Source organism: Macrotis lagotis, chromosome 1 (genome assembly GCF_037893015.1).
Source record: "Macrotis lagotis isolate mMagLag1 chromosome 1, bilby.v1.9.chrom.fasta, whole genome shotgun sequence".
NCBI lineage: Eukaryota > Metazoa > Chordata > Mammalia > Peramelemorphia > Peramelidae > Macrotis > Macrotis lagotis.
Genome location: NC_133658.1, coordinates 187,697,551 through 187,719,333, shown reverse-complemented (window position 1 = coordinate 187,719,333; position 21,783 = coordinate 187,697,551). Strand labels below are relative to the sequence as shown.

Genomic DNA, 21,783 nt, shown 5'->3' with positions numbered 1-21,783 from the left:
AGTAGTGGTATTGCTGGGTCAAAAGGTATGCACATTTTTGTTGCCCTTTGGGCATAATCCCAAATTGCTCTCCAGAAAGGTTGGATGAGTTCACAGCTCCACCAACAATGTATTAGTGTCCCAGATTTCCCCGCATCCCTTCCAACATTGATCATTGTCCTTTCTGGTCATATTGGCCAGTCTGAAAGGTGTGAGGTGGTATCTCAGAGATGCTTTAATTTGCATTTCTCTAATAATTAATAATTTGGAGCAATTTTTCATATGACTATGGATTACTTTGATTTTCTCAGCTGAAAATTGCCTTTGCATATCCTTTGACCATTTGTCAATTGGGGAATGGCTTGTTTTTTTTACCAAACTTTCTAGTTTTTAAAAAAATGTGACCTTGACAAGTATCTACAAACATGAATATCAGTATATACAAAGAGGAATTAAAAAAAGAATTGTATATGAAATCATGAATCTCTATTATATGTACACCCATTAAATATATATATGTTTATAACTAGATGTATATATGATATATACATATTCATATACATACATGCATGCATAAATATATATGTATATAGATATACAAAGGATAGCACCAATACTCTGTTTTTTGGTGGGCCCTTCTGAACTTTATTCTGCTATCTTCTGTATTTCTGTGTCATCAACACTTCCATCAATTCTATACACATAACACTCTCCCAACAAGCAACACTTTTGAGAGCCTACTTTGTTATTGGTTTTGTTCTAGGAAGTATGAGAGACACAAAAGAAGTAAATTATTTATACCTTGAGAAGATCAGAAAAACATTTCTTTATTCTCCTGTCCCTTTCACCTACTAAAATGCTCCCCATTCAAGTTCCAGTTCAAATTTTATTTTTTTCAGGAAGACTAACTTGCCCATATTTCTGGATCCAAATATTTCTATTTCCTTTGAATTCTAATTATGCTCATTATTTATGCATTTAATTTGGCACTTGACATTTGCTATTTTGAATTGGCAGAAGTATCTTAGTATAATAGAAAAGAAGTGGGTTGGATTCAAAGAATTTGAGTTCTAGTCTTGATTCTGCCATTTAATAGTCATATGAACCTAAGCAAGTCATCTAACTTTACTTGAAACCCAATTTCATCAAATTTAAAATGAGTGTAGTGTAGTGTTGGATAGTCTCTGTCTCCTCCAACTCCAAAATCTATATTTCTATGATTCAGTGTTTCAGAAATGCTTCACTCGATTTCTTTTATTCAATTATCTTTTTACCATACCCACTAGATTTTGTGCAAGTATTCCCAATGAAGTTTCTTGTCTTATTGGCCCTAAATCTGCATAAATTATTAGTGTACATATATAATCATTGTTTCTATTCTCCTTAAAGTTAGTGACTTGCACTTTTTAAAATTTCCCATAGTGCCTAATACAATTGTTTTAGTCATAATAGGCAATAAATATTTACCAATTATTTTAAATATCAACATCCATGTATAATTCTCTTTTAGATTCACATGCTTATTTATTTTCTTATCAGTATCAAAATTTCAATGTGTGACTTTAGGTATTATGGTATTTCATCTCTGCCTTACAATGGGCAGCTAGATGGGACAATGGGTAGACCTCTGGTCCTGACATCAGGAGAACCTGAATTCAAATCCAATCTCAGACACTTATTATCTGTGTGACTTGATTGCCTCATGTCCAGACTATCTCTGGTCATCTTGATTCATATCTGGCCACTGGACCCAAATAGTTTCAGAGGAGAAAGTGAGGTTGTGACTTAACAGAGTAGCCCCTTCACTCCAATCCAATTCATGTGGATACCATGGTATCACTTTCCTGATGGTCTTCTTTGAGAACAAAGGACAAACATCATCATCATCATCATCATCACATGAAACAAAACTGTATTAACATTTTAGAGGACTCTTTAGTTATCAATCCTGATAAATCTATATTCTGTCATAAATCACTGGGTCTTTTCCAGGTGTAAATCTGTAATTCTGTTTGTTTACTGCACAGGTACATGGCACATGACACCAACTTTCCTCCTTGGATGCCTTTTTAGACAGTGCCCTAGACTAAACTATTATGATTCTGCTCATGAAATTATCTCTTTCTCTAGGTAACCCGCTGCATAGTAGAGGTCCTTTCCAATGCTTTATCAAGACCAAATTCTCCACCTATAAGTCTGGAGTGCAGGAAAATCCTGAAGAAAAGTAAGTATAATTTTGTGTTCTCTGATGTGAGCTGAGAAACTTGATGTAACACAGAAGCTTCCTGTTTTATATTGGAGTTCAGTTTCATTTTAATTTGACAACTACACGACTTCTGACCAGGGGTATATTGGAAAATGTTTAACAATTTGTCCTCAGAAAGAAAAATTTACACTTGATAATTTTAAAAATTTTAATCTGCTTTATTAGCATTTTCTCCATCACTTTCTAACTCTAGACAATCAACTAAATAATAAATCAAGTGCTGATTTATGATGTTTAATGATTTTTAAGGTATAAATACTCTCACATTGAAAATTTAACTGGTTCTCATGAGGCAGGACAAACTGACTCCAGCACAACCCTACTTCAAGCAATGGAAGTATGGAAGAAAGATGGCTGGGCAAGTGGATGACCTGGATTCTAGTCCCACTTCTGTTACTAGTTAAATTATTTTATCCCCTCATTTGACAGATGAGGAAAATGAGTTTAGGTGACTTTCTCAAGATCATGCCTGTCAAAAGATTTAAGCCAAACTCTCTGATTCTTGATGTTTTTGATGATCTCTTAGATGACTTCAAGGCGTAGCATTTTATACAGGTCACCTAAGTAACAATTTATTAAGCACCTGTGCTGGGGCCTGAGGGAGAAGTCTAACAATAATACCTCTAACATGAAAGAATATATGATGAGAGAGAGAGAGAGAGAGGGGGGGGGGGGGGAGAGGGAGAGAGAGAGAGAGAGAGAGAGAGAGAGAGAGAGAGAGAGAGAGAGAGAGAGAGAGAGAGAAGTTTCAGAATCCCAGAGAGGATAGAATGCCAAAAAAATACCTGATAGGTCAAATGCTGTAGATAGAGCAAGGAAGATGAGGATTTCTATCTCTAAGAGTATTTTTAGTAGCATGGTATGAAAGTTAGAGGCTAAGGAATGGAAGGAAAGGAAGAGGGGAAATTTTTGTCAAGAAATTGGCCAGTGGGACAGCTAGGTGGCACAGTGTTTAGAGCACTGGCCCTGGAGTCAGGAGTACTTGAGTTCAAATTTGGCCTCAGACACTTAATAATTACCTAGCTGTGTGGCCTTGGGCATGCCACTTAACCCCGTTCGCCTTGCAAAAATCTAAAAAAAAAAAGTTGGCCAGTAAAGGAGCTGATTCTGATTTCTATGACTTGACATTCAGCCATAGTCATTCTTCATTGAGGTTAAGTGCTGGCATATCTTGATTCAACATTCTAATCTCTCTCTCTCTCTCTCTCTCTCTCTCTCTCTCTCTCTCTCTCTCTCAATATTCTAGAGCCAGCCTGCAGTATAATGTGCTCATCTCTTCTCTCACATCATACAAAAATAGAGAGAATTGAATTTGAGACAATGAAATAGATTAATCAAGTCTGATCAGTTCAGATTGTGCATTCATTATCTAGAAACTTGAAGAAATCATGTCAACTAAATGAAATTTAGCCCTTCAATTTTTTTCTTAGTCCCCAAATATGGTGGAGATATATCAGACTGGATATAGATAAGGTTGGATCTCTACATGTTAATAGCAACCTACTTCCCATTTGATGGTGATCTTAATATTCAACTAACAACACACATTCTTTAAGAATATTTTAAATGATGGCATTGGAAATGGGGTGAGGAATAGAGAAAGATAAGAAAAGACAGGAGAAAAGATTGAAAATGAAACATTCTTCAAAATATATTTCTCTTGACTTGCCATAGTCATATGTTAGTGACTTTAATATTGACAGTAAAAATCACTTGACCTACATATAGTGCTGATCATTGAAAAATCTCTTTCAGTGCAGGCTCTGATAGAATAGAAAAGTCATAAGTGAATTAAATCTTCAATTTGACAAGGTGATTGAGCCATCTTTATAGGGTCAATTTCTTATATCTGGGGTCCTTGGGACATTGATAATGGTTTTACTTTCAATTATGATCTGAGCAAATAAAAAAATTTCAGGTCCTAATTAGAATAGATATAATTAAATTGTTTCCAAAATTGTGTGTCCTTTTTCAACTGTGCACAAAAATCATTTCAAGATAAAAACAGGTCAGGAAGATTCATTATTTTTTTTTAACTCTTCTCCACACTTAAAAAAAATTATTGAGTGAGAGTGAAATGAAGCATTTTGTTTTTCCTTTCCTTCTCCAGCCCATCATACCTTAATCTCTTCCACAAATCAAGTAAAAATACTCATTCAATATTGAAAGAACAACTCTGTGCTATCCAAACACCCAATGCAGCCTGGAGTTGTTTCCCACTGGTATGCATGACACTCTAGAGTACCAGAAGTAATTATTTAAGACTCTCCACTTTTTTTTTTTTTTTTGGTATCTTCTCCTTCCTCCCTTCTCTAGAAGTAGTTGATGAAAGGGTGGATCTCTTTGTGTATCTGGGTACACTAGACAGATTAGCAAACAAATTATTCTATGCTATCCATTTATCAGTATATTCAAATGCCATTCATTCATCCTAAGAATTGCAACTCATGAGTCATCAGTAAGGTCTCCACTTTTCAGAACTCGGGTCATCTAGTGGTCTGTGATCAAAGTGTCTGGGTTCTAATGGTCAGTGAGAGAGCCCTAGAAAAAGGCACTAATAATTGAATGATGTAGTTTTGACTTGAGGTTCCTATATGCCAAAACTTTCCTTTTCTATGCTTTCTTTTTCATTTCCTTTTTTTCTTTTCTGTTTAAGTATGGCTCAGAATGTTATAAAAAATTGTTGATCCCTGTTTTTGAATGACCAACTTCTGAATCTCCCTTGGATTCATTGCTTTTTTTTTCAGTCTTCTTCCTCTCAATCATAACTCCTCTTGAAACCAATATATAATTCTTGAATAAAAATAAAATATTGAAAAAAACACAAAAATTGGAGATAAATGAGAATCATAGAAATTTAGAATTTTCAAAATTATAGAGTCTTAGAATTGGAAAGGTTCTTTGAAATCTTCCAGTGTAAAAAAAAAATCTTCCAGTGGAAATTCCCAATCATTGTAAGCAAGGATCCCTTTTCTAGCAAAGACTAGCTTTTTTTGGTTTATTTTTTGTCCAGGCAGTTGGGGTAAATAATTTACTCAGGGTCATATAGCTAGTAGGTATCAAGTATCTGAGGGTGGATTTGAGTTCAAGTGCTCAAGTCCTTAAGACTCAGGAAAGGTACTGTACCTTGTTAACTGCTCCACATACACTAACTAATGTTCTAATTTGTACAACATAATAAGTCACATTTATATAATATTTTTAATATTTTAATATTTTTAAAGCATTTTGATCAAAACAGTCTTGGGAGATGGATAAGGCAAGTTTTATTTCCATTTTACAGATGGCTAAATTGAGATTTACAGATATTAAATGACTGTCCCCAAAACAAATAGCTAGTAATTATCGGATGTGGGCCTCAAGCACAGATCTTCTGACTTCATATCCATCCTGTGTCTACTACATTATATTGCTTATAAATTGGATGGCTGTTTTGGTTATTCTAGTGACTTTGAAATCAGAGTAAATTGTGGAACTTGCCACAGATTAATTTTGTGGTTCAGTATGTCATTCCCCAGAGAAAGATTGTTAGACCTGTGAGCTGTAATTGCAGTTTTCATTTATTATTGTCTGCTATGACTTACAGCTTAATTTAGCAGCTCTATTACAATTTAGATGCTTCAAACAAGAACCTTTTTAATTGGAGAAAAATTCAGAAAAAAAACATATTTTCAGTCTAAGTTAATCATAGAAACTGTTCTTGCCTCATTCAGAGGAAGTTTTACTTAGAAGTAGAGGTGTGTCCTTAACCTTCCTCTGGTTATGGTCAAAAATCTGTCATACCCACACTCAGCATGAAGTTTGAAACAGGTCCTCCCCCTAGGATGCTTTTATTGACTTAGACTCTGAAGTCTGCCTATTTCTTGAAAATAGCTACTTTTTCTACCTTAATTTTTTCTGCTTAGCTAGCTGGTCCTTTTATTCCCTGTGATATTAAGCTTCCAAGTCAACAAAACTGATAATGCAGTTGCAGCTGAATGTAATCTACAGCAAAGAATAATTAGAATAATAAAATTCCCATTGCCTTAAAAATATATAATCTAAATTACTATCTTGCCAGTTTATATGCTAAGGAATGGAAAAACATTACCTGAGCAGCCTGTGAATTCAATGGGATGTCTACAAGGATGTTTTTGCAGTTAATTCTAGCTAAAATGGTTGTTTGGTGGCTCAGAATGTAGACAATATCACATATTACTATAGAGGGAGAAACAACCATTAGGAACCATCTAGGAGAAAATTATAATAGACTAAATGTATTTTCCTTGTTATTCAGATTACAATGAAATGCTGTGGTTAAAGCATGTAGTATGTAAAGCATGTAGTATGTAGCTAATGTATGTAGATTTGAAACACTCATACAGATAGAGTTTTAAATATTAATATATTTGACTTTGTTGAGATTCAGGATGTTCATCTATAAAAATGGAGCTTATCCCTTCTGGCTCTAGAATGATGCTGATTCTATATTTGAATGTTAATGTAATACTAAAATCTATACTTTTATGCTAATAAAATGGGATATGAAAGAAGAAAAAAGAAATATAGAAATTTACATGATAACATATATTTAAAAGGAATAACAAGTTGTGTATGACAGATTTGCAGTTTCATGTGCAATTATCATTTTTAAAATACTATGTAATGGAAATTTTATTTTAGTTCTTAAATTAAAAAAAATGTGAAAAAAATTAGAGGAAAAAAGTGCTCAGGGGCCATCTACTATGGTCTCAAACTTGATACCCTCAGGATAAAGGAAAGTCACAAATTAGTAATTATTGAATAGTTTAAAATAGATTATGAGTTACACAGTGTTCTTTGAAATTTTCATTTTAGGTGGGCAACAGGACAAAGATGAAATGGAAAATGAAAGTGAAAAGTCCAAATTTGCAGTAAGATTGTTAAGAGACCCAACCAATCAGGAAACTCATATACCTATGAGTTTACAGGAGGAAAACCCTATAGAGGAGGAATCTAAAAGACAAATGGAAGAAGACACAGAAAAGCTCCAGCAGGAGCAAGAAGATAAGGAAGGAAGAGGAAAGTATCAACCAAGCCTTCATCTTCATGAAGACCAAGGCCTTAAAGAGACAAGAAAGCACCAGTCTGAAAATGGCAATGGGAAAGAAAAGGAAAGGGTGGAAGGGGGAATTGAAAAATATAAAATAACTGATCACAATGAAGAAGGAAGTCAAGAGAAACCTCTCTATGGAGAATCAGGGGAGGTTCAAAATACCTTTCTTGACAAAAGAAATCAAGCCACAACTAAGATCACTGAAGGGTTTGCAGCCAAAAATAATAGATACTCTGAGAAGACACACAGCCAAGAGAGAAGCAGTGAAGAGAGTGAAGAGAAGAGTGAGGGTAATAGCAGTGAGAAACATGGAAGTGTAGAATCAGATGAAAGTGAAGAGGATTCAATTTCTGAAGTGACCAAACGTCATTTGAAACCTAGACACCATCACAGGAGGTACAGACTGGATCAATCCTTTGAAGAGAGGAAGGCTCACTCTGAAGAAAGAAGAGACACACTTGAATCTGAGGAATCAAATGAAGATAAGGACCATTTCTGGGATAAGAGAACCCACCACAAAAGCAATTATGAAGACCCAGAGGAGGAACCAAGTAATCATGAAGAGAAGGGGAATTACCAAAGGAGCCATGGTTTTGATGATCTTGAAGACGAAAGATATAGTAACAGAGCAAATGAAGAGTACAGAGATAAGAGACAAGAAGAGGAAGAAAAAAGAAACCACCACAGCAGACAAACTGAAGAGGCAAGACATCACTATGATGGAGAAAGTGAGGAAGGGAGACACTTTGATGAGGACAGGAGCCACCATTATGGAGACAGGGAACAAGTACCGGCTGTTCATTCCACTCATGGAAACAGAGATGATAAAAGGTATCCCAATGAAAGACAACATTATGCAAAAGAAAGTAACATGAACAATGAGAGGAAGTATTCTAGGGAAAGGAAAGAGCAAGATAGAAGCTACTTGGACCATGATAAGAGAAATAGTGAGGAAGGTGATATAGGAAAATGGCAGGAGAGAGAAGATGAAGATGATGAAAATAAAGTGGGAACAAGGTTTCAAGACAAAGAATTTGATATCCATCATGCAGAAGAGAAGATGAAGAGATTAGAGATTCCATACAGTCCTTATTATGAACCCCTCCAGTGGAAGAACAGACATTTTGAGGAAAAGGACAGAATGAGTGATCAGTTTCCTAAGAATGAAGAGGAAAACAGATCTGACCTGAATGAAAAAACTTTCTTCCCTGACTACAATGATTATGACTGGTGGGACAAAAAGCCATTTGTAGAAGACATGAATCAGGAGCATAATGAGAAGAGAAATCTTGTTAACATACCCAAATATGATCTGAAAAGGCAATATGACAGAGTTGATGAACTTGCCCAACTTCTTAATTACAGGAAGAAATCCGATGAATTTCCAGAATTCTATAATTCTGATGAAGACATGAGAAAACACCAGATGGTTAGGAGTGAGAATGGTGGCCTTGGTCAGAGACCTTTGACAGAGGAGGAGGTATGACCTTTGAATTTTACTTGAAAAATTCAGGGTTTAATGAAGATAAGAATATCTGATATTAGCAAATGGGAAAAAAGGGGGGAAAATATAGAAGGAACTGGTCTCCTAGGTTTTGATTATCTAGTGTAGAGAAGGGGAGAGAGGGTGGGGGGGAGGTAGAGAGAGAGAGAGAGAGAGAGAGAGAGAGAGAGAGAGAGAGAGAGAGAGAGAGGATAGAGATTAAACAAAATCCTTATTTCTATGCTATATCCCTCCCAATTGCTTGATTCTTGTTCATTTTTCAATTCATTAGTACCTCCATTCTTAAAGGAGATAATACATGAACCCTTGTTTTCTGGCTAACAATTTTTGTGGAAGACAAAGGAAACTGATAGAGTAGAATTTTAAATTTGTAGAGATCATTTTTTTTATCAAAGCTATTGCTTCCTAACTAAGCCATTCACCTTTTCCTTACTGAGTAACGTAATATGAACAAGTCACAATTTCCCTAAGTTAGTTCAACAGCATGCAATCCATGAAGTTTGTCAGATTTGGGAGGTGAGAGTGGGAGTGGATCCAGACACATTTCATTGCTGTAGGTAAAATTAATAAATGTAGATTGGCAAGTACTCTCCAAATTATGTTGAGTCATCTACAGCTCTGAAAGGTTTAGTCACCCAGAGTGCAGAAGGAAGACTTGAACATCTTCTGACTGTGATGATGTTCTTAATCCACTATCTCACACTGTCTCAAATGAAAATTTCATGGGACTTCAGAGGCCCTAGGAAAAAGTAATCTGAACCACTGGGCCTTTATTCTCTTTGTCAAGAAGTCACTTCTGCAAGTATAGACCAAAGCATATGATGTGATGGACTCTTAGAGACACTTGTCAATCATAATGGAAGTCACAAAACTTGCCAACAGAGGTTTGGAAAACCATTTATTAAAGTTTTATTTCTTCATTACAGAGAATTCTCCACTTTTTCAAGGTTTGATTCTTCATTTTTCTCTATTCTCAAACCTCTTAACATATTTCAATTTGTAGGAACCATCTCCCCTCTAAATAGCTGGTTGGAACTTCATAGCTCTATCTCTATCCTATTACCAATTGGAAAGAGGAATCCTTAGGACATCAGTGTTTGAGTTCACCATTGTTATTATCTTATTACTATTTGGAGCACGATATATGACTTTCCCTAAATTTCCTCCAGTTGGAGAGAATTGAAGGCCCAAAGTCAATTCCTGAAGAATGGTATCAGGCAGAATGCTTTCTTCATGCAATCAGGAGACTGGAAGAAATCTCTAGGGCAGGGCTTCTTGATCTTTTTTTGTGTCTTGGACCAGGCAAGTCTAATGAAGCCTATCAACCATTTCTCAGAATCCTGTTTTAAAATTCATAAAGTAAAATATATATTATTACAAAGAAAAGCAAATCTATTTAAATTAATAAAAATATTTTTAAAAGTTCATGGACCTAGATTAAAAAACCCTTCACTGGGGATATTTTTGTATCCATCCCCCAGTTTCAGCAGGTCATATCTAACAAAAGAGTAAAACTTTATGTGTAGGACTAGGCAAGTGTAGTGCTGAAACAGGCAATGAATAATGAAACCAAAGATCTTTACCACCTACCTGTATGATTTAGGGAAGTCACTAACTTTCTGAGCATTTGTAAATTTGTTTTTAAAAAATTCTGGGCGTTTCCATTTGTAAAAGAGGGGATAGATGCATTTATTTCTATAGTTGTCCCATTTGGAAAATTTTAAAGTTTTACGCCAGAAAGGGCAGAGATGGCAAGCAGAAGGGTCTGGTCCCAGAGATTAGAGGTCAAGCCTGCTTACTTTTATTTAACTCATCCATCTCAAACCTAGGGTTAAATTTGTACTTAGATCTCATATTTCTTGGACTAAATCCTTTTTAAAAATTTTTTTTACAGGAAAAGGAATTAGAAAACTTGGCTGCAATGGACATGGAACTACAGAAAATAGCAGAGAAATTCAGTGGTACCCAGAGAGGATAACCACTCAAGGAGCAGTGGTATAGCATTGCACAGCAGTGGGCAGCTTTAATATACATGCATTCACACTACCCTGTCTTGGCAGATGTTGCCACCAGAAAGTGTTGTTTACCCAAAGACAGTTAAGTAGAATTTACTGTTCACTCAGTGTATTTACATGGTTGAAAATATCTTTGTTTTCTAGGATGCTATTGAAACTTGAATAGCATGAATTTTAACATATAAACATATTTAATATGCTTTGTGATGAGTGTGCTACTGTCCTTCAGAAATATATTATGCCTCATAATTTGAAAAAATAAAAAAAATAATCTAGAACCAAATACTTCATCTTTCTTGAATTTCTTTTTTCTGTTAAGGAGGAATATATTTAAGGCTCCTTTGAGTATATTCTGCCTGCAGATGGACACTGAAACAATGCTGGGTGAGCCTCCTTAAGTTGGAGGAGTATGGGGTAGAATGACTTAATGGAGGCAGAACAGAGCAGATAAAGCTCTGTGCTGCCCTTCAGAAGAGACATCAAATATTCAAAATGTTAAAAGTCATTTCAATAATCCCAGCATTTATCAGTTTTAAAATCATTAAAGTAAATATTGTTAGTCAGTTAGTCATATCTGACTCTTCATGACCCCAGTTAGAATTTTCTTGGCAAAGATATTGGAATGGTTTGCCATTTTCCTCCAGCTCATTTTACAGATGATGAAATTAAGGCAAACAGCGTTAAGTGACTTGCCCAGGGTCATACAACTAGTTAAGTGTCTGAATCCAGAGTTGAATTCAAGATTTCTTACTTAAGGCCAGAAACTATCCACTGTGTCACCTACCTATAGATATTTTTAATTATTTAGAATTTGAGAAAGCAGCAAGGTATAATGAACAGAACACAAAAGCTGAGTGAGTTGCACATCTGAATGCCCCCGATTTGCCTCACCGGGCAACATGCAACTCATGTTTTCCACACTATTATAATGAAATAGAGTAAATAAGCCCCATGATACTTTCAGACTCCAAAAATTCTAAGATTCTTCCCTTTGTTATTTATCTGACAATTAATTTCTAATCTGTACTTGTACAGTTCTCTACTTGCCAGTTTGGGTTCAAGTTTTGAAACAGATGAGGTGGCAACTGACAGGAAGTGATGCCTGGTGGAATTACAGGTGGATTTATTTGCCCGTGTTTGCCCTCCTCCATCATGTATAATCAAGAACTGGCTGCATTGGCAAAGACAGATCATTTCAAGTTACCTTTTTTTTTTTAAGGTTTTTTTGCAAAGCAATGGGGTTAAGTGGCTTGCCCAAGGCCACACAACTAGGTAATTATTAAGTGTCTGAGGCCAAATTTGAACTCGGGTACTCCTGACTCCAGGGCTGGTGCTCTATCCACTGTGCCACCTAGTCGCTCCCCAGGTTACCTTTCTAAGTGTTAGCCAGATAAACATTTCTTTTAATGGAAGTTTATTTTAACAAAGGAAAAAGAGAGTTACTTGAATGTGGTCATGGCTCTGGCCCTCCGAAGGCCAAGTAAACATTCTGACCACAAATTATCCTAACTCAAATAATCATGAATGAGTTATAAAAATTGTCCCAGTTTAAATAAAACATTGAAGACAGTCATTTAACTGGCAATTAAAGTCAATTCCATTTAATTGGCTAATTACAGAAAGATTCTCAATCTTTTTCTTATTACATCCAAATGATGACTATTTTATGAAACATGAAAAAGTATCAGTGCGCATGTTTACACACAGACCCCTCCTTTTCCTTTGCAGGGCATCCAAAATGCAAAACACTGGTTATCCAATGGTTAATAAAGAAAAAAACAAAATTGAAAGGACAGGGGCTAATAGAAGAAGAAATAGAAAAGGAGAGGAACAGGGTGATGGGGAGTTAGAGGAGGAGTAGGAGGGAGGGAAGGAGAGAGAGAGAGAGAGAGAGAGAGAGAGAGAGAGAGAGAGAGAGAGAGAGAGAGCAGTTGAAAGGATGCAAAGCACTGCAATGCATCAAAATCAAAGCCCAGAAAATGACACACAGCAGATGCTCCACATGGGAGGGACAACTGGCAAAAAGCAGTAGAGTGGCCCAATTTTCCTCCACCCTATAAACAATGCATAAGATAGATCTGTCAGTTTCTTGCTGGCTCCTATTGTGGCCTTTTTGTACCAGCCAGAGCATAGGCATAGGAATGATATAAGGCCATTAAAGTGACCTGTTTTTTTTCAAGAAGGAATTAACTTTTTTTTTAATCCACTTCAGTCTTAAATACATCAAATTAGCATCTCTAGCTCAAGGCCATTCCATTCTGTTTTCTTAGTAGCTGCCATATTATTTATGATTTGAACAATGAATGGGCTTCCTTTAAAATTCAAATGGTGGCCCATTACTGGAATTCCTGCTGCTAGGAAATTGCTTAAATTTGGAATTTCTTGCAGGGCTAAAAAACCATGGAGTGGCCTCTCTCAGTTCAGTGCCAACTGTCCCTCCCTAAGCTGTCTGGGGAGAAGTGAACCCAGATCCAAAAAGTGTTAAATTAATGCTAACCAATTGACACTGACTGGGATTGAGCCTGTGAGTAGTCATAGTACTTCTCAATTTTAAAAAAAAGTCAAGAGCTTAAGATGTAGTACCAAGCGAACTAAGAGATTATTAGAATGCGACCTTTAAAAATATTCTGAACTTTTTAAGTTCAGAAAGGGGCAACTAGTTGGCACAGTGGACAGAATGCAGACACATCTTCCTGAGTACAAATCTGGCTTCAGACACTTAATAGCTATGTGACCCTGGACAAATCCCAACCTTGTTTGCCTCAGTTTCCTCAAAAATAAAGTGAGGTAGAGAAGAAAATGACAAATCAGTAACCTAGTCAAAAAAACCTTAAATAGGCTCATAAAGAGTTGCATAAGACTGAAATGATTAATAACAAAAGTTCAGAAAATAATCTTACTTGGCAGGTATCCAGTACTACTTAACTGTCATCTCAAAATTCATGTGAAAAACAAGATACCATGTACCATTTTATGTACCAAGTATCAGGAATTAATAAATATTTACTGGTTATAGAGAAGATTCAATGATTGATTACACCATCTATTTCCATGCTCACTATGTGGCAACTCACATAAAACCGGCAATAAGGAAATCCCTGAAAAATGTTTTTTTGTTCCATTCCCCCAAGGTTTAATGGTTAAAATAATTTTTTTCTTGTACTTTCTCCTTTTTGTTCTTCCCTCTTTCCTTTGGATGTGAGGTATCTTCTCATATTTCTGATTCATCAAGTAAAGTTAGTAACCTCTACCTTTCCCCTTTAGATTCTTTCTTCTTCCTTTCCTTCATTCTGGTCCTTTCATACAAAAACAACCCACTCTTTATAAAATGCTTTCCTACAGCTCTCATTTTACAGAGAAGGAAACCAAGGCTCAGATTAACTTGGTCTTGCTCCTACAACTAATTACTGGAGCCAAGTAAAACTGTTTCACTGGGCATTCAAACAATAAGTAACTGATTTTACATTAACTACCACACTAGAATTTCTGAATATATTGACTTAGGGGGATTCCTGGTCTACATAGGCTAGCTATGTGAGTAATAAACAAGGCATTCCACCCCTTCTGTTTGCATGAAGAGGAAGATATACCTCAAAACTTTTCTGGGTCTAATGCCATTCTTTAGCAGTTCACTTTGGGCACTTTTTTCTCCAAGTGGAGGGGGTGGGAACCTTTGTGTCCAAAAATTAAAACATTTGCCTCTGTAGCAAAAGCCCAATTTATGTGATAGAGTAATACTCCAAAACTAATGGCTATCTCCCTGATACAGGAAGACTTAGAGGTTTAATGAAGTTTTGAACACTTAAAGTTTAAAATTGCATGAAGCCTTTTATAAAGCTTTGTAGTCTATGTTTAGCCACTCAAGGAAGGTTATTTTGACTAATCATTCAAATGTCCTTGTCATATTTTCCTATTACCTACCTTATCATGACTCTTAAAATCCATCAAATTCTAGCCAATCATTCCCTATCATCTTGAATGTTAATTTCCTTTGTTATCTTGCCTCTAGTGCCAATCCATCTGTGAATTTGCCATTAACACAATTCTGGGTTATACTATCCTAATACTTAAGGAAATAGATGGCACATTTGGACAGCATACAGAGCCTGAAATTACAAAGAATCATCTTTCTGAGTTTGACACCAGTTGTGTGATCCTGGAAAGTCACTTATCCTGTTTGCCTAAATGTCCTCAATAAGGACATCTGTAAATGATTTGGAGAAGGAAATAGCAAACCTTTCTAGTATCTTTGCCAAAAAAATCTCATACAAGACTGAACTCACCAAACAACAAAAGCTAATTCTTAGATTTTTAAGTTCCTTGCATTGTCAGTGATGAAACAGATTAAATGCTCCTCTGCTTCTTTTCCCATTTTAATTTGTATGTTTGTGTTGTCATCCAATAGCCTCAGAAGGAATGATGAGAGTGAGAATAAGAATTCTGGAATCCCCTGACTCATCCCTAACTTTTTAATTTTTGTTCTTGAATGATATGCGTGATGAACACAGATCAAACATCTCTTCAACAGATTCCACTTGTGGCAATGTTTTATTTTCTACCCTTTGAATTAAAAAAAAATCCTCTTCCTATGCATATACTAGCTTATTTAAAAAATCTTTCCGGAAAGTGTCCATGCAGAGACCTAGAAGACTACATGACATTTTATCTGCTAAGTTTCAGAACTCACTATTCTCCAAGTAAAAATACTAAATTGACTAGCAAAGTGGTTACTACATGTACTAAGGGAATGCTGATACTTGAAATGGCAGGGTCAAATATTTGATTAAGATTTGCCAACTTGGGGCAGCTAGGTGGAGTAGTAGATAGAGTACAGGCCCTGGAGTCAGGAGGACCTGAGTTCAAATTCAGCTTCAGACACTTAATAATTATCTAGCTGTATGACCTTGGGCAAGTCACTTAGCCCCACTGCCTTGCAAACTGCCTCTCCTCCCCCCCAAAAAAGACGTTCCAGCCAACATATTCTTTTCATTCAATTCCAAGGGGAAAAAACACCAAGAAACTGTGAGAATAAGTTTACTTAATACTACATTTTCCTACATCAGTCCAAAGTTAATTTATATTTCAAGAGAAGATGCTTTGTGACTTATAAATTACTTGATATACCCTCATTTCAGTCTTATAACAATTCTTCGGGGTAAATGTGCATCAAACTTATCACAGAGATGAGGAAACAGACCCACAGAAATGTGTTCCAATGTCAAAAAACTACTAAGTCAGTTAGGTAAGGGAAGTATTATCATAAATTCTTTAAGATGAAGAAACTGAGGCTCAGAAGGATTAAATCATTTCCCCAAAGGCATACTACTTGGAACTAATTAAGTCTGGGCTTGAATCCAGGTCTGTAAATTCCAAAGTCAGTGCTTTTAATTCTTTACAATATAATAATAGAAAAATTTAAAAGAGTATATTTCTAGAGGACAAATATTTCATTAATATTAGCAATAGCAAACATTTATCCGAGTGTTTACTACTTGCAAGGAAGTGTGCTAAGCACTACAATTGTCATCTTGCTCATTTTCTCAACCCTGGGACATGGGTATTGCTATTAACCCCATTTTACAGATGAGGAAACTGAGGCAAACAGAAGGTAAATGACTTGCCCAGGGTCACACAGCTCAGGTCACAAGAGGCTCTAGCCTCTGTACCACCTTGCTCCCCCAACTATTTTCCCCAACTTTTGGGAAGACTTAGAACAATAACCATGGGCCTGGTTTTCTCAATGCTTTCCAATGAAGTACAAAAAAACAATTTGACAGATTTTCTTGGATCGAAAATGTTCCTCTCCTCAGTGAGTCCTACTAAGGTACAGGCTCTGTTGAAGGCAGCTCCTTATATCTCCCCAAAGGTCTAGTACAGTTCTCTGTACATAGATGCAGAACAACAAATATTAAATTGAACTGACTTTCCAACTACAGTCAATTCAAATAAAGGCTGATCAAGAGATGTTCATTTCAATATATGTGACCTAAGTGGGTTAGCATAATACCTTCAAGATAAAGAATTTTAGATTTATAAAACATCAAAAATATACTTCAAATTGAACAAAATTTCAGAGAAAGCATATCCAACAAGTTTGCAAACTGTTTTACATCTTGACATTTCATAAATGTCAAAACAAGGTTTTGAAAATGAAGGGATAAGTAGAAGTGCAGAGGTAACTTAATCCATTCATCCTACAGGAAGCTGTTGGGTTAAAAAATTTCCATTATTTAAATATACCTATAGTTAGACTGTGTGACATGGGCCAGTCACTTAATCTTTGGTCCCTCATCTTAAAAATATGCTAGAGAAGGAAAGGTAAGTATCTTTGCCAAGAATACTCCAAAAGGGTTATGAAAAGTCAAGATATAAATGGACCTGAACATCAAAAATGACTAGCCTGAACTGTGTACATTTCTACATTTCTGCAGTTTTCCTATGATTGACTTCATCATTCATACAAAAGGATGGCACAAATCATACAGGAAAAAAAAGTGATTACTTCTGATACTAGTCATTTCAGTTCCTACTTCATACTTCTTAGTTAGCTCTATGGTCTTTTGGTTGAACAATAAACATTCAAATCATTACCACTTACCTGTACCTTCCTCCTGAGAAGTAGTGGTAATATGGGATAATAAATGGATTCTAGGCTGTAATTAATTCTAGACCAGAAATAAACAGTAAAGGCTTGAATTGAGATCAACTGCTATGTTTTTAAAAAATATAATCATTTTGAAGAGCCATTCCCAATAGATGAAAGAATATCAACATGCAGTTTTCAAAGAAATTCAAGCTATCAACAACTATATGAAAAATGCTCCAAATCACTGTAACTAGAGAAATGCAAATGAAAACAATTCTAATGTTCCATCTCACACCCATTAGATTGGCAAGGATGACTAAGAAAAAGAAAAGATATGGTGCAGCTAGGTGGCATAGTGGATAAAGCGCCGGCCTTGGTATCAGGAGTACCTGGGTTCAAATCCGGTCACAGACACTTAATAATTATCTAGCTGTGTGGCCTTGGGCAAAGCACTTAACCCCAGTTGCCTTGCAAAACCCTAAAAAAAGAGAGAGAGAGAGAGAGAGAGAGAGAGAGAGAGAGAGAGAGAGAGAGAGAGATAGAAAAAGAAAAAAATTTAAGCCAAATGTTAGAGGGTTTTTGGGGAAAAATGAAAGATTGATGAGTGCACTGTTCCTGGAGCAATAAATTGGTCCAGCCATTCTGGAACCATTTGGGAAAACAGTACATTTTTCTCTACTACATTTTTCCACACCATCAATCCAAAATCAATTTTTACTTCCATTTCCCAAAGTTAGCAAACTACATATACTTGAACCCAGTTATGTCATTACTAGACTGATAGACCAAAGAAGTAAAAGAGGAAAAGGATTTATATGTTCAAAAATATTTATAGCATCTTTCTGTAGTAGCTGCAAACTGGAAAACAAGGGGGTTCCCTCCCTATTAGAGAATGGCTAAATTATGTTAAATGGATGCAAAATATCACTGTACCATAACAAATTTTTGAAATGGAAAATTTCAAAGGAAACTAGGAAGATCTTTAAGAACTAAAGTGAAGTGAGATTAACCAGAATTTATACAAGGACACAGAGAGGGGGAAAAAAAACTTTGCAATGATAAACCATTAGTCCAGAGTACTAAAGATGAAACATGCTACCCACCTCTTGACAGAAAATGACAGATTTAAAAATGAAAAAATAAAACATAAACTTTTGCTCATGATCAATATGGAACTGCTTTGTTAGACTATACACATTTGTTATGAATGCTTTATTTTTCGTGCTTTTTTTATTGTTCCATTGGAGAAGTAGGAAGAGTAGTGGGAGATAATAAATGATTACAAAATATGTAAATAAATAATTTTTAAAAGATAGTCATTGTGCACTACACAAATTACTAATAATCTCACCCATCAGATTTATGAATGATGACTTTAACAATAACAATACATTTCAGCAGAATTAAGATCTTTGAGGGCAGGAGCTGTATTTTGTTTTCTCTTTGTACCCTTATTACCTTACACAGAGCAGACAATTAATAAAATACTTGTAGGACTGGAATCTCTAAAGAAGACAAATGTCTTCTCTGTTCATCCCAGCCCATGTTTCACAATGTACTCAGATAGTGGCATTAGAAAAACATAAATGAACTGGATCATTAAGCTAAGTCTCAGTATGAAATGCATGACTACCAAAGTTAAAAAATAACAAGATATGTATTTGTTGATAATTATCATTTGCAATTGTCAGAATACAAAATTCAGAACTGCCAGTTTAAATAACATAAGGCTAATCAAGAATATTCCCTCTTTTTCCCAGGAGAATTTCACAGTAGGGTAACACAAATAATAGAACATTAATATTTAAATAAATATTAATAACCATACCATGTCAACAAACATTTTCAAAAATTATGAAGACTGATCATCTGTCTTGGGCATAATCTGAAAACCTTCAGTTGTAAATGAATGAAATCAAGGCCAATTTATTAAAAATTTAAAAAATCTACCTACCTAATTATGCTAAGGCTCAGCAATCTGGCATCATGACTATCACTGACTACACTAATTTAGTCATGAAACTGAAGATTCTTTAAAATGTATTGATATGAGGTGAGAAACTAGATGAGACTAGTTTTATAAATCAGGTGAAAAAGTCTCATTATTTTATTGTCACACATCAAGTACTGATGGCCCATTTGCCCCTTCAATAAGAAAAAGATCCCTATTGAAAAAGCATACAAAAAATTCCTCTCAATTTTAATACTGAGAGAACATTAGAGTAGTTTTATTGAAAATGGAGAAAGTCTTTCCAGAATTAACAAAAACTAAATAACCCCACCAAACCCTTCTATATATGCCATGATAGACATCAATAAAACAAAAATTTACAACTTCAAGTTGTCAAATATTAAAAATAAAAACCAATACAATTTTAAAATGTACATAATACCACTGGAGAGATAGGAAATATTTGGTATGTAAATTATACAAAACCTCCCATACTGCTTAAACTTTTCTTCCATAAATTCTTTCAAATATGCATTTATATGCATATGAATAAAGAGTTTTCAAATGATTAAAACCAAATTGAGTCCTATATACAAAATGTGTTGGGATTTTACTTACTTTATCTGAATTTTTAAGACACTAATTGACACACAATTTTAAGACACACAAGTGAACTTGGTTAAGTCAAACTTAACTCCATTTCATGCCATAAGGCTTTGGTTTTCCTGGAACTTTCATGCCAAGCAGATCCAACACTTTTGTCCATAAAGTGGTTTCCCCCTTCCCATTATTCAGGTGTTGTTACCTGGGAAAAGCTTCTTTAAAAATACATTAATACATCCCGGTCTTCAAGAATGGCTGTGTAAACATGCTCTCATGATTACAAGGAGCAACTGGTAAAATGGCATGTTAAGAATGTGAATTGCTAATTCAAAGATGCCTTGGAAGAAAAATCAAGGTAGATTTTCAAGGGTTGAGTCCGATTCCTGAAGTTTTCGCTTTTTAGCTGTTGGCTCTTCAGTCTTTTGTAACTCTAATGCACAGGACTCTGATTTTTGTTTATCATTGGCAACAGTGATGCCTGAGAGAAGATAACCCCCACCTCCACTCATCATCAGTTTAGGATGACTTCGATCTGGCAGAACCTAACCAAAAGAGAAATGTTAAGTTCTCTAGGTTGACACAACACACAAGGCAAATTTAAGAGTCAAATGTAATGTTTAAAACATCATGTTAAATTAATTTTTCATAATGCCCTCTGGAATAACACTATTCAAAAATCTTCCTCTCTAATCCAATCAATTCCAGTTTCTTCCACAGATGAAGAATTATAAAGTACTTCAAATTTGCAAAGAACTTTCCTCACAATTGCCCTATAAGGCACATAGAAACTGTGGCCCAGAAAGGGCTAAACATTTGTTTAAGATCATGATGCCTGCTAGCATCAGCACTGAAATAATAATCAAGACCTGCTGATTTTTAGAGTCCAGGTTATGCAATGAGTAACACCAACATTACAGACAGAAAAGGATACAAGATAGAGAAGCACAGAACATGATTTGAGTTTATATTTCTTTTGAAAATTATTAGTAAAATTGCAGTCCCAAGTTATTTAAACATGAAGACTACTTTTTTTGCAATAAAAAAGGAAAATGATTTTTACAGTGTTCTAAAAATGACCCCTGGAATTTTGAGGTTCATTTCAGCTCCACAACCCTTTAAGTCAGCTAGGTAAGATATGAGTACCCTTGGTTCTAGCAGACACAGGATGAAAAATACTTCATTCTTTTCAGGACAAAGCTTATATACTATGGGTAACAATGCTGAACATACTAGCAAACAATCACTACGTCTAATAGTTTTGCTTAATTGTTTTTTCTGTTATAAGGGAATTGAGGTGATGATGAAGGATGGGGTATGTTGTAATGTGACTAAAATAAAAAGTATCAATAATTTTTTTTAAGATATGAGATTATTTATAATGAAGAAGATTTGACTACATCAGGGGTTCTTATATTGGTGCATAGAATTTTTGTTTCATATTAATAATTGTATTTCAATCTATTTGGCTTCCTTTGTAATCCTACACCCTGTACTTTTTAAAAACATTAACTGAGAAGGATCCACAGGCTTTGCTAGACTGTCAGTGGGTTCCATAACACAAAAAACAAAGAGCCTTAGCTTAGATCTTGAAGGTTCCCTCTGATTCTAAAATTTGATGACTCTAAAGAAAAGTAGGTATTTTAAAAGTCTGTAAAGATGCTTTGCTGTATCTGGAACTCTTTGTGACCCCATTTGGAGTTTTCTTGGCAAAGAGAGGTTTGCCATTTCATTCTCCAACACATTTTACAAATAAAGAACTGAGGCAAACAGGGTTAAGTTATTTGCCCAAGGTCACACAGCTAGTA

At 35.3% G+C, this 21,783-nt stretch overlaps 2 protein-coding genes across 2 annotated transcripts in view; one reads left to right on the top strand and one right to left on the bottom strand.

Moving 5' to 3' along the window:
- The window catches only part of CHGB (chromogranin B), a 23,370-nt gene extending 10,678 nt beyond the window's left edge, over nt 1-12,692 (top strand). The window contains exons 3-5 of the mRNA XM_074209502.1: nt 2,110-2,203; nt 7,082-8,799; nt 10,718-12,692. Coding sequence (XP_074065603.1) covers nt 2,110-2,203; nt 7,082-8,799; nt 10,718-10,801 — 1,896 coding nt within the window. The 3' untranslated portion in view covers nt 10,802-12,692. The remainder of the gene's footprint in view (nt 1-2,109; nt 2,204-7,081; nt 8,800-10,717) is intronic.
- The window catches only part of TRMT6 (tRNA methyltransferase 6 non-catalytic subunit), a 27,265-nt gene continuing 17,647 nt past the window's right edge, over nt 12,166-21,783 (bottom strand). Inside the window, exon 11 of the mRNA XM_074209503.1 lies at nt 12,166-20,520. Within this exon, the coding sequence (XP_074065604.1) occupies nt 20,329-20,520 (192 nt within the window). The 3' untranslated portion in view covers nt 12,166-20,328. The remainder of the gene's footprint in view (nt 20,521-21,783) is intronic.